The following is a 13,157-nucleotide window of genomic DNA, read 5'->3' on the forward strand; positions in this document are numbered from 1 at the left end:
TTAAAATAATTCGCCGCAATATAAGTGCTGAGGTATTAATAGTATTTATATCATTAACCCACCTCATGTTGACATTTTCCAAAGTTGCTGAAGATGAAACTATATGTTTACGATTTTGGTTGTAAATAATTTGAACTTTATCTTTAAATTTGTTTTCAATTTGACTTTGCAGATTACCAGTATCAAAACACTGTGGTAACTGATCTGAATTGTATTCCTCTAGTAGAAACTGCCGAAATAAGTTTGTAATGAAAGTAAATTGGAAAATGTGCATTTTTTTTACAACATTTTCTTCAATAAATACATACACTTGTTCACGAGCTCGCTCGTGTTTCTCTCTTCTCTGGTGCCAATCGGTATTTTCTTTTTTCTGTCGGCATTTATTCAGAAACTCTGTTTTACAGGATCGATGATATGGGATAGGTAAATTTTGTTCTTGATATGTATCAATTCTCTCTAATATTGACAATTCCAATACTTGAGTTGCTTTATCAATTACTACTAGAAATGATTCGTAATTATTGTCTTCTTTAGCAAAGCTATATGGCACAAGCTCGCCGCGCTGTTTTTTGCGAACTTGTGTGCAAAATACACAGCTATTTGCAGTAGGTTTTGACGGTGATCGATCATTTTCCTGACGATGCTCTCTGAAAATAAATAATATATCAAACATTTCAATAATAGTTTTAACTATATTATATTTTTTTATTTTATATTTCCTGTATTTGGTTAGGTTAGGTTAGTGATCACTGGAACATTACGGTCATCATCAATTGGCATATATAATGACGATATATTTCAATATATCGGTAATATATAATTACTGTATAATAGTTAAACCACATCTAGACGAAAATAATAGTCGAAAACAACTTATTTATGGAAGAGTACCTAGTAATTTTATTTTATTTTTTTGGATTCTGTAAGCCTTTAAAGAGAATATTTTTTCAGAATATTAAAATTTATACATGGGAAAGAGACTTCAATTTTGAAAGAATAACTATAATTTTCAGAAAAATATAACTTTTCTTGTCCGTAATTCCGAAACGAAAAATTTATTAAAAAATTAAAACAGTTATTTTATGTAAAAATTATGGTAAAAAAATTTTTACCTTGTACTGTCTTGTGAATCCTCGTTATACTGAGATGTATCATCATTTTCTTTAAATTTTCTTTTTCCAGATAAATTTGTCAATTGCTTATAGCACTGTTGATGATACCCTTTTTCTTCTAAGTACTTGGGCAGTTGAATTATTGACAAATCAATAGATTTTCTGGATCTATCCGACCGACTTTTTTTCCTAACCTCAATTGCGTTTATGCAATTATTTAGTGTAATACTTGATAAGTTTTTTAATTTATTATTAATTGGATCACCCGTTAGTCCACAAATAAAACAGATTTTTTCTTCAACTTCTGCCATATTTTCAGATGAATCGGTAAAAATGAATTGTGACTGTGATGGCGAATTTTCAAATTTTCAAATACAATTTTTTGTTCTTTTTCATTTTCTTTTTTTGTATGGCCATGATAACAACTAACATGCAGTAAGCTGTATACTACCATAAAGCTGTTTTTTAACAAATATGAAAACAGGGTAGGTATTCTGCCACGGCACAGACAGCGGTTTTAGGCGATGGAATAATCTGCCATTTCACAGACTAGCGGACTATCAAAAGTGTACGGCATTTATCTTTTATTGAAGATGGTCTAAAGTATTAATAACCTTTGTTATTGCCGTACAGATAAAAGTCACCGGAAAATGACTCTTTTCTGAGGAAAGTAATTTACCCCATACACCTGTGTGTTCCACAAAAAATGTACGGCATCCTGGAAAATGTTATCTATTTGTGAAGTACTCTCAAGATCATTTAATTTTATGTTGTATCATATCATCATCACCTATATGCTAATCAGACATATGTTGCGACCCTTGGCTTTCGACCGCTCCGCTGGGAATATGTACGGCGTTTACGGGTAAAGTATCTGTATATGTGTCCAAAAGGAATCACACAAATGCCGTACAGTAATAAATGACCTATATTGCTCCTGCAACTGTCGTCGAATTAAAAATTTGCACCGACTTCCGGCACCATCACTTTTGTACGGCACTAGGTTTTTTGACATTTATTTTTAATCATCTATACACTTATAACAAAGCCGTACATTAATAATTAGTCGAAATTCCCCCATTGTACATGAGAAAGTCCATTCTTTCACGTACTCACATGTACCGCTCAGAAATGACGGCATAGTGCTCAGAGCTATTTTCAGATATAGTAACAGCCTTCTAAGCGTAATTCACGTTGGGTCATTTCACAGGTATTTTTTGTTCATGGGCTTGTGGTCTATATGAGCGTTACGCTTTTGACATTTCAAAATTTGAAGGAAGTATCTTTACTTTTCTTATACGCTTTAAAGACAGAGAGATATCATATTGTGATATCCATGTATAATGATAACCTCGTATGTCAAAAAAACATGTTTTTTTCTATGTCATTTAATTGGTATAATCATGAAGTTATTATTTATGTTATTAATAAATAAGTAAACCATCTAAAACTATGGACAAAAATACTTAATAATATTTTGACGAACATTGACGAATGTAAATTTTTTTCGTTTCCTGTAATGTTTTGGTTCTCTGGACATACGAGGTTATCATTCTACAGCGACGTTAATACGATGTGTTTCAAAGGTGGTAAAGTATTGTATCTATTTGTTAAAGTACACCTATATACAGGGTGTCCCAAGACTATGGGACATCAAGGGACCTTAAATAGGACCTTAAATATCGTAGATAGGATATTTTTTCGATGCCAATAAAGAGAAAAGATAATTCTTCTCAAGTAACATAGTATTTTTAATGAAAGGAACAATTTTCGGGTCGCATCGATTCCCAGACGAGACAAGTAATTTTTAGAAAATTATTGAATGCAGTAATACTTACTTTTCAAAATAAAATAAAACCTTCTTTCAGCAAAATATCCTTGCCACTTGATGTCCCATCTTGGAACGCCTTGTGTAATGCATTTACAGTATATGTTACAAGCAATCTATTCTAAATATATGCCATACAAATGAACATAATATATTTTACAAAAAGAAAAAAAAAACCAACTATAAATTTTTGTTTTACTAGTAATTTAAAAATACTACTAAGCCGCGATCGCTTTTTTATTGATAACCAATTTTTATTTGTATTTTCAGTTATTTGAAGAAGTTTGAAGATGTTAGATGAAAATTATAATGGGTCGCCGTGTGGCTATCTCCCCTTCTACGCCTAGGTCAAGGGCCATGGATAAGTACGAGCAGTTGTCAGTTGTAAGTTATACCTTAAAAATCTTTTTGAAGTGAAATTTCTTTATCGGGGTTGGAAAAAAATTTAGTGTAACATTTTCGTTACGCGTCACATTTTTCCGTTACGCGCCATGTTGCTTTTTGAAGTCAAACTTCTTTATCGGCGTTGGAATGAAAGTTCTTTATCGACGTATGGGAGAAATTTTGTAGCAAATCGTCACGTTTTTCGGTTACGCGCCATCTTTTTCTTGTCCCTACCACATTTGATCCGAAGAGATTCGAAGCCATTAATAACAAAAATATATAATAACGATAACAATGATAGTAATAATTCTATTACAATTGATCAAATTCTGTAATAATCTTAGTAGTAATAAGGTAAAATGAAATAATTGTATTTGTATTCATGTCTATGATAATAAAAGCCTTTTGTTAAACTTTATTTAACCAATTTCGTTAAGTTGCATATAGTAGATCATTTTCGAAAAATAAGGTCATAAAGAAGTTTCACTTCTTACGTGTGTACACCTAGTACACGCACACATTTTTTTTTATTAATTTCTTTATTTTACAAAATAGTATAATACAATCATAATAAGTTACATTAGAAAACCGCTGTGGTTTGTATTAATGTAACCATAGCAGTCTTGTTTAGGAGCGCGACAAATGCATATAAAATTAGTTTTTTAATCTATAGTCATCCTTATTACTTTATAATGATTGTGATTGGGAATTCAATAAATTCAAAATTTAAAATCATTTATTCATATAGGTAACACAATGTACACTTATGAACGTCCAAAAAGAAATATACATATGAAATGCTTCTAATTTTACATTTATTGCCAGTTCTCAAGTCAAGTCAAGAAGAGAAGAACTGGCAATAAACTCTCCGCCACTCTTTTTAATCGCCAAGTTTTTTGTTTAAGACAACGTTTTTAAGAAACTGCATCCATTACACCATGTTCCACATGACATCTTAAGTAATAAATAATAAGAAAATAAATTAAAAACAAAGCATTGTCCTCTATCAGCAGAAGGCATGGTGAAATAGGAGCACGCACTTACATTCTCGTGGTAACAACAAGTAAATACATAGTTTATTAGGGTAGTAGTTTAATTTCATTTTAATGATATAAGGAGCTTGTCTAGGTTGGAGAAGGCTCTTACGGCGTTGTGCTAAAATGCCGTCGTCGTGACAATGGGCACTTAGTGGCGATCAAGAAGTTTTTGGAAACGGAGGACGATGCTGCCGTTCGCAAGATGGCGCTGAGAGAAATTAGAATGCTAAAGGTATAAGATTAATTACGTAGCCCGTTTCACCACTGAGCGTATTAACCGTAGTTTCTTTCGCGCACCACTACTATGTGGAACCAGCTGCATACTGGAGTATTTTCGAACCAATTCGACTTAGGGTCCGTCAAGAAAAGTGAGCACCATCCCTTAAAAGACCGGCAACGCACTCGCAATCCATCTGGCATTGAGAGTGTCCATGGGCGGTATCACTTATCATATGAGCCTTCTGCCTCCTGTTCTATAAAAAAGTTAATATGTTCTGATACATACGTTTATAGTAAAATATGTTTTATAAACGGCTGGACAGATTTTGATGAAATTTTTTGTGTTTTGTCAGTTGATAATGATTTACATAGCTTACTCTTGCCTGATTATTATATTCTTAATGTTTTTACAGAAACTACGACACGATCACCTGGTAAACATGATCGAGGTGTTTCGACGCAAGCGAAGATTTTATCTTGTATTCGAATACCTGGATCACACTCTGCTAGATGAGCTGGAGGCTTCTTCTGGAGGTCTTGGGGAGGAGACTGCCAAGAAACACCTGTTTCAGCTGCTCAAGGGTGTTGAATATTGTCACCAGAATTCCGTAAGAACGAATTTACCTTTTAGGGTACGCACAGACACGCAGGCACTTAATTCAATTTCCGTTGAAACGTTGTTTAGATCGAGGTCCGGTCTATTTGACGATCGATTTGACAATAATTTTTCAATTAATAAATCTTCTTATAATAAAACATTATTTGCCGTTGGAAACCGTGTCAGGGTGTATAGGCCGCAGTTCACTCGGGGTACGATACAATGTAAATACTACAGCTAAAATATAAGCTGAAAATAACAAATGCCTTATGCTTATTTTCATAGACAGGTCCAGACCCAGTTTTCTGGTTCCTAGTCCACGTAACTAGGTCTGCTGCCAGCGTGGAGAGGCTTCTAGAACCATCCAATACAATAGAAGCCGTCAGCGATACATTCTAAATATTATAATTATTGTATAGAACTGCGATGACCATCCCTTTTTGTGCCCCACCGTTCTAAAATTCTTATGGGTTTACAAAAATTAATTGTTCACTTAAGAACTTTAAATGATAGGTTGTAGGAAGACATTACTAGGAAATTGTTATTAAAACACAGTAAGTAAATTTTTAAAACACAATGAAACACTGAAATTTAAATTTTACATCTTACGTCTACATCTACAAACTACTGAACAGATTTCAATCAATTTTGCACATAGTCTGCAGTTTGATCTAACTTAAAATAAAGGATTTTTTACTATAGGAATTTATACTCGCAATATTATTTTATTGCAAAATATTTGTTCATTATTTGATAGTCACAATTCTAACAGATGGCGCTGGGTTGAAAGTTACAAACGTTTCACATAAGCTACAATTTAATGGCATAATCACCAAAAAAGCATGGTGGTCTACATGTCTGGTGTTTTCCTATCGTTTCCCTTGAATAGTTTACTTCTATATAATATAACAAAAACCTTAGCCACAGCAACGCTTGGCTGGCGCCCCTCACGCACACGCTATAGAACTTACAATCACGACTAACAATTGAGACTTTAAAATATTTTCAGATCATCCATCGTGATGTGAAACCAGAGAATGTCCTGGTATCAAATAATGGTATAGTGAAACTTTGCGACCTTGGCTTTGCAAGAGCCCTGGCAGCACCAGGGGAGCCATACACAGAGTATGTCGCCACTCGGTGGTACAGAGCTCCAGAATTGCTGGTCGCTGAACACAGGTAAATTAGGTGTCGCAAACGAGATTGATACAAATAAAACCAAAACCAGTGGACCAAGACTTGGTCCCCTCTGTTGTACAACTGAGCGTTTTAAGGCAGTGTGTTTCGCATAGTGGTGGTACCGCGTACCACCACTATGCGAAATCGGTTACCAACTGATTTCCGAACCAATTCGACTTATGGTTCAAGAAAAGACCGTACCAATTCTTAAAAGGCCGGCAACGCACTTGCGAGCCCTCTGGCATTAAGAGTGTTCATGGCGGCGGTATCACTTAACATTAGGTGTGCCTTCTGCCCGTTTGCCCCTTGTTCTATAAAAATAAAGCGTGTAAAAAATATAGGCAAGTAAGTGATCAGCCTTCTGTTGCAGCGAGTATAAAAAGCTCCATTGTTTCTCAAAAGCTACTTGACCTTAGAAGAAGGATGTATTTTTTCTCTCATCGAGTTTGTTATGTTTGCGTATACGTGCATGTCATATTAAATCTTGTATTTTAATTTTCTTAAGTACCAATGTATCAGTGTGCCGAGCGTTGGCAAGCTTCTGTAAACAAATAAATAAATATTGGTAGGACATCACTCAAATTCTACGTTGTATAAAGACGTAAAATTTACCTTTATTCAAAGTAATGAAACAATCTTGGTAATAGTGGTTAATCAATGGTCAGTTAATTGGGCAATGGACAATTATTCCAGCCAGACCGTAACTCAAAAAACAACAGAGTGATGTGTTTTATTATTGTGCAGCCTTGCGATTCTGTAACTCACTTTTCGAACTCTCACGGCGGCAGCTCAAATCAGTCGTAAAGCAGTCAATAAATTACAAGCTCCCTCTTTATGCGAAAACCGCTGTGAGAGTGCGAAAAGTGAGTTACAGAATCGCAAGGCAGAACAAACAGTATAACTAAGAAAGTCGAACGCGCGAGGGAAAAACTCGAAACAACGGAATGAATTTTTTACTTCAAGTTCAAAGATAGCATATAATATATAAAAGCCTTTTTTATTTCGATTATATATGTTGTTAGTATTTACTTATTATTTATTTATTATTTTCTAAACGTTAGAATTAATATGTTAACTGTGGATGGACCCCTCTTGGTTGAATGCCTTTCCTCCCGCGGCACAACTGCCTGGTGGTGAAGGGTTATGTGGGACTCGCTATTGTGATACGCACTAAAACCCCACGGCACCCACAGCAATTGCCCGAGGCAGCACACAGCCTTGTCCGCAATTGGATGAAGGTCTCCAACCATTTTCAGTCTCTATCTTTGCCAATAGTCTGCCAGTTTTATCCTGCTATTTTTTTGTCATCGGCATACAAAGATAGCATATGGGTGATTAATAAGAAGATATTATTTTCAGATATGGACCAGAAGTGGACATATGGGCAATTGGCTGTTTGTTTTCGGAGATGTTGACGGGTGACCCGCTCTTCCCCGGTGACTCAGATATAGATCAATTGGCATTAATTATCAAGACAGTAGGTGAGGTTTAAGAATGGAATCCCATTTGATTGACTATAAATTGGGCTTGCTTGACAAAACTTCTTGGAATAATAAACATTTCCTGGAAATTTATTTTTATTTTTTAAAACTTGTAATATAACTAACAAATTGAAATAAATTATTACGGATGCAATGGGTGGCCTTATCGCTAACTAGCGATTTTTTCCAGGCAATCCTAAAAATAAAAAAAGAACGAAATACTAAGGGTAAAAGGCAAGAAATGCAAAACAAAAAAAAAATTAATTACAATACTGAACTATTACACAATTACCAAACTTTATCTAAACAATAAATACATAATGTAATTGGCTTGTATCGTAAAAAACAATAATAACATTGTTTATTGTAACAGAACTATATTATATCCTTTTTGAAGTTATTCTGGGTACAAAGTTAGAATCTTTCATAGTTCGAATTTTTGACGTGACAACGTCTTATAATTCGATGGAGCCGGCTGCACGCACGAAAAAACATGACTCATGCGGCGTTACCTCTGAGGCGTTCCATTTAAGGCTTGAAGTGCAAGCGAGAGCGCGGAACGAGCGATAAAGAGGCACAAAAATTTACATAATTGTATTTATGCGTACAAATAAATGTAACTTGATCAATTCAATTGTGATATCCATTTACCTCCTTCTCTATATCCATACAAAATATCTATCAAACAAATAAAAATAAAATTTTCTTTTGAAAAATGCAACCGTTCCATCTGTATTTTCTTATGACGTTGTCACGTTCAACTATCGTCAGTAAACCGACTTTACAGTCAACCAATTTTTTAATTAATTTTATATTCCACAGGTAAGCTGGCACCCCGTCACCAACAAGTGGTGTCCAGGCTATCCGGTGGTGCAGCGCTATGTTCCGGACCGGTCGGTACCAGAAGTAATCTTCCCGGTTCTGGGCTGGCGAAGGAGTTGCTCTCGGCGTCTCTTCGGACCGAACCTAGAGCCAGGCCATCGGCATCTGCGCTTTTGAGGCACAAGTGAGTCTCTGTCTTCTGTCTGTATGAAGGTAACTAGTGGCTAGGCCTAGTGGCTTTAGCGTTGCGACTCTCAACCCTGAGTTGTAGGTTCAACCCCCGGCTGTCCACCAATGGACTTTCTTTCTATATACAACATTCGCTCGAACGGAGAAGGTAAACATCGTGAGGAAATCGGCTTGCCTTAGACCAAAAACGTTGCTGGCGTTTCAGGCACAGGAGGCTGATCACCTACTTGCCTATTAGATTGACAAATGATCATGAAACAGATAAAGAAATTTTAGATCCAGACCAAAAAAGGTTGTAGTTATAGCTCTACTGATTTTTATTTTTATGTGAATTATACTTATTAATTAATATAATAAATTCACTTGATCGTATGGTGAAGGAAAACATCGTGAGGAATGCCATACTTGTCTATTAGAAAAACAAATGATCACGAAACATTCAGAATATTGTTGTTGAAGTGGTAGTAAATTTTGCCAAAATATACAAAACCACGCGTCGAAGTTTAGCTAATGTACATAAGATATTTTTATGTATATAGACTCTCTATAAATATAGTATGTTTTAAGATATTTCATTGCTGACGGCTTCTCGGAAAACTTCAATGCTGAACTAAGGAAGAAGCTGGGAAAAGATGTTTCACAGGTATTTTTAATTGATACATTTATATTTGTTCATCTCTTAGATAAATTAATTACAAAAGAAATCTTTGTTTTTATCAATAGTTATAGTCTAATTAAGTATTAATTAGTTTATAGTTTGCTTATATTTGCAGTTTTGATGTCTATTGTGTTCGTAATTGTTGCATTCTTGGAAATTTTCTCGTATTTATGAGGTTGAATAAAATGTGATAAACCTTTAAAAAACTGTCGCAATATAAAATATGACAAACAATTTGTTTTAAATAAACTGTTTCAGACGCCTCCACCGCAGGTCGCCGCAAGAGTCACCGGAAAACCGAGGCAACAATGGACATTGAATATTATAAATTCTGTAAGTAAACTGTCTATACGTTACCGAGTTTTATTAAATAGATAAATATAATTTAAATGCAAAAAAGGTTAAGTTTAAAAAAAGGAAAGAATATTGAGAGAATACGAAATAATGAGCATTTTTCTAACTTTTCTAAATTTAGTTAATTTAAAATAAAAATGTGTGCGTGTACTAGGTGTACACACGTAAGAAGTGAAACTTCTTTATGACCTTATTCTTCGAAAAATGATCTACTATATGCAACTTAACGAAATTGGTTAAATAAAGTTTAACAAAAGGCTTTTTTTATCATAGACATGAATACAAATACAATTATTTCATTTTACCTTATTACTACTAAGATTATTACAGAATATCATTAATTGTAATAGAATTATTACTATCATTGTTATTGTTATTATATATTTTTGTTATTAATGGCTTCGAATCTCTTCGGATCAACCGTGGTAGGGACAAGAAAAAGATGGCGCATAACCGAAAAACGTGACGATTTGCTACAAAATTTCTCCCATACGTCGATAAAAAATTCATTCTAACGCCGATAAAGAAGTTTGACTTCAAAAAGCAACATGGCGCGTAACCGAAAAACGTGACGATTTGCTACAAAATTTCTCCCATACGTCGATAAAGAACTTTCATTCCAACGCCGATAACGAAGTTTGACTTCAAAAAGCAACATGGCGCGTAACGGAAAAATGTGACGCGTAACGAAAAAATGTTACACTAAATTTTTTTCCAACCCCGATAAAGAAGTTTCACTTCAAAAAAACATATTGTACACACATGGGAACTCTTTCTAAAAACTATCAGGAACTATAGAACTATTGTGTGTGCTACTAGAACTATTATTTTTGTGCTCTGCTAACTTCACAGAAACACTATGTGCTGGGTGCAGGTGAGTTTCGAAGTGAATTCAATAATTATAAATAATGGAGATAGAGTTCCGGGAGTTAGGAGTTTTTATTGGAAATTTCCTCCTCTTTCAGGATCTTTATTTGAAATTTCTTAAATATTAATAGTTTATTAAATATTGGCAAAAAACTAAATGCCATTTTTTTTACATCTTTAATTGTCTATAACTTTTGCAATTTTTTATGTGCTAATACACGCTTTTAGCACATTTTTCTAGACGTCATTCCGGATCCAATGAGCTATCGCACATAATTTTAAGAGCAGTATCTCTATTTTGTTCCATTTTCAACTTGTCGACTAGACTAATAGACATGTACAGTATAGCATTTATAACGAAATTAAAGTGAAATTTCAATGTATATTTTTTCAGGATAGCAGGCCTCGTACGGATAGTACTGCTGGTGAATCACTTATTGACTACAATTATACACCCAGTAAGTAAAGATACCGTAATTCATTTTAATTCTAACGGTCTATTGAATTGCTGCCATAACATAAGGTTATCTTAATATATATATTTCTTGTGTGCGTGTGTATGTGACTGAACTCCTCCTAAACGACTGGACCAATTTTGATGAAATTTTTTGTGTGTCTTCAAGGGGATCAAATCAGCCCACCAGATGTTAAGGGTAGTACACCCCTAAATTTTTATTTTTTAGACAAAATTTTTAATTTCAATTTTTTTATGATACAGCATTAAAAAATACATACAACCCCTAACTTTCACCCCTCTACGATCAACCCCTATTTTTTTATTATAAATGATATACATGGCGAAACGACGTTTGCCGGATTAGCTAGTCTATCTTTATATATGTAATTCTTCTGTGAGTGTGTATGTCACTGAACTTCTCTCAAACGACTGGACCGATTTTGATGAAATTTTTTGTGTGTGTTCAAGGGGATCTGGGAATGGTTTAGATTCACAAATCAGCCCGCCAGATGGCGCTGCAGTCGGTACTTTCATACTTTGCTTTACTAATTGCTTGAAATATCATGCAGGACAACGTCTGTCGGGTCCACTAGTAATATATAAAATTCTCGTGTCACGGTGTTTGTAGTTAAACTCCTCCGAAACGGCTTGACCGATTCTCATGAAACTTTGTGTGCATATTGAGTATGTCTGAGAATCGGACAACATCTTTTCATCCCCCTAAATGTTAAGGGTGCTTTTTTATAATTACAGCTTACAAAAATACATACAACCCTTAATTTTCACTCCTCTACGATCAACCCCTATTTTATTATATTGTTAATTAAAAACTTACCACATATTCACAAAGAAACGTTAAAAAATTTCATTCCGGAAAACCGAACAGTCTCTGGGGTAGCATAGCAAAATGTTCCATGTTGGTATGTACTAAAAAGGTAGGCTAAGTAAAATCACATTAAGGAGAAACGAAGTTCGCGGGGACAGCTAGTAGTATCTAATTGTCAAACTCTCCAACTTAGGTTAACTCTTGCTGGCTTTTTCGTGATGTCGAGTTAATAAAGTTGTTTCTTCAGGTATAGAAGGACAACTGGAGAGCCACACTTCGGAGAAGAAGTCGCAGGCATCTATCAACGCTTCCACAGCCGCGCCTTTTGATGATGATGTAGGTTGACACGCTAATGTGAAAATATCTCAGAAGCTAAGTGCTTTTCACAAATCACTTCTTCGTCAAGAGAAGTCTTCTGTCTCATTAAACCTTGTTATTAACATGAAGGCATACAAAACATGTAATTATCAAGTGACCAGGCGCTAATTAAAGCTGTTGGCGCCTGGTAGATAGTACCAGTGACCCCAGAGCTGGTGCTTTCCTCGCTCTATGAGTATTGCAATACAGCGAGGAAATGCTGCCAGCGTTAAAGGTACACTGCCACAGGGACCAAACTTTTTAAATTTGTTTATGGTTTAAGAATAACTTTATGTGTTAGATAATTAAAATTTGGTATCAATATTGCAGGTGGGTTGCTGGTGTCCATCAACACATGGAACCAGCAAAGTGGCTGCGGCACCATCTAAAAGCCTCTCCAAAGCCATCAACGAAACATTCCAGACGTTTAGTGTTCCCGTAAATAGTTATCCCAAAACACCTTATATCAAGAAGTGAGTGATCTTCTTTCTTTGACCTGGCAGGAGGCTCATCTGATGTTAAGTGATACCGCCGCCCTTGGACACTCTCGCCACCAGAGGGCTCGCGAGGGCTCGCGTTGCCGGGCTTTTAAGATTGCTATGCTCTTTTCTTGAAGAACCCTAAGTCCAATTGGTTCGGTGGGCATACTTCAGTGGGCATCTGGTTCCACATAGTGGTTGTGCGCTGCAAATACTGTCTTAAAAACGCTCAGTTGTCAGCACACTTTGCACACGGGCGGCACGGCCCTGATTATAATAAGCATTAAATAGCAAGCAGGCAAATTTCTCC

The 13,157-nt window shown here is 35.2% G+C and overlaps 1 protein-coding gene across 1 annotated transcript in view; it reads left to right on the forward strand.

The window, feature by feature from the left end:
* Positions 1-13,157, forward strand: part of LOC125060950 (cyclin-dependent kinase-like 1) — a 38,411-nt gene that overhangs the window by 22,996 nt on the left and 2,258 nt on the right. Inside the window, exons 2-12 of the mRNA XM_047666077.1 lie at positions 3,211-3,324; positions 4,453-4,593; positions 4,994-5,188; positions 6,188-6,357; positions 7,717-7,838; positions 8,661-8,844; positions 9,417-9,492; positions 9,766-9,840; positions 11,123-11,186; positions 12,259-12,347; positions 12,699-12,841. Coding sequence (XP_047522033.1) covers positions 3,238-3,324; positions 4,453-4,593; positions 4,994-5,188; positions 6,188-6,357; positions 7,717-7,838; positions 8,661-8,844; positions 9,417-9,492; positions 9,766-9,840; positions 11,123-11,186; positions 12,259-12,347; positions 12,699-12,841 — 1,346 coding nt within the window. The 5' untranslated portion in view covers positions 3,211-3,237. The remainder of the gene's footprint in view (positions 1-3,210; positions 3,325-4,452; positions 4,594-4,993; positions 5,189-6,187; positions 6,358-7,716; positions 7,839-8,660; positions 8,845-9,416; positions 9,493-9,765; positions 9,841-11,122; positions 11,187-12,258; positions 12,348-12,698; positions 12,842-13,157) is intronic.

Source organism: Pieris napi, chromosome 22 (genome assembly GCF_905475465.1).
Source record: "Pieris napi chromosome 22, ilPieNapi1.2, whole genome shotgun sequence".
In the NCBI taxonomy this organism is placed as follows: Eukaryota; Metazoa; Arthropoda; class Insecta; order Lepidoptera; family Pieridae; genus Pieris; species Pieris napi.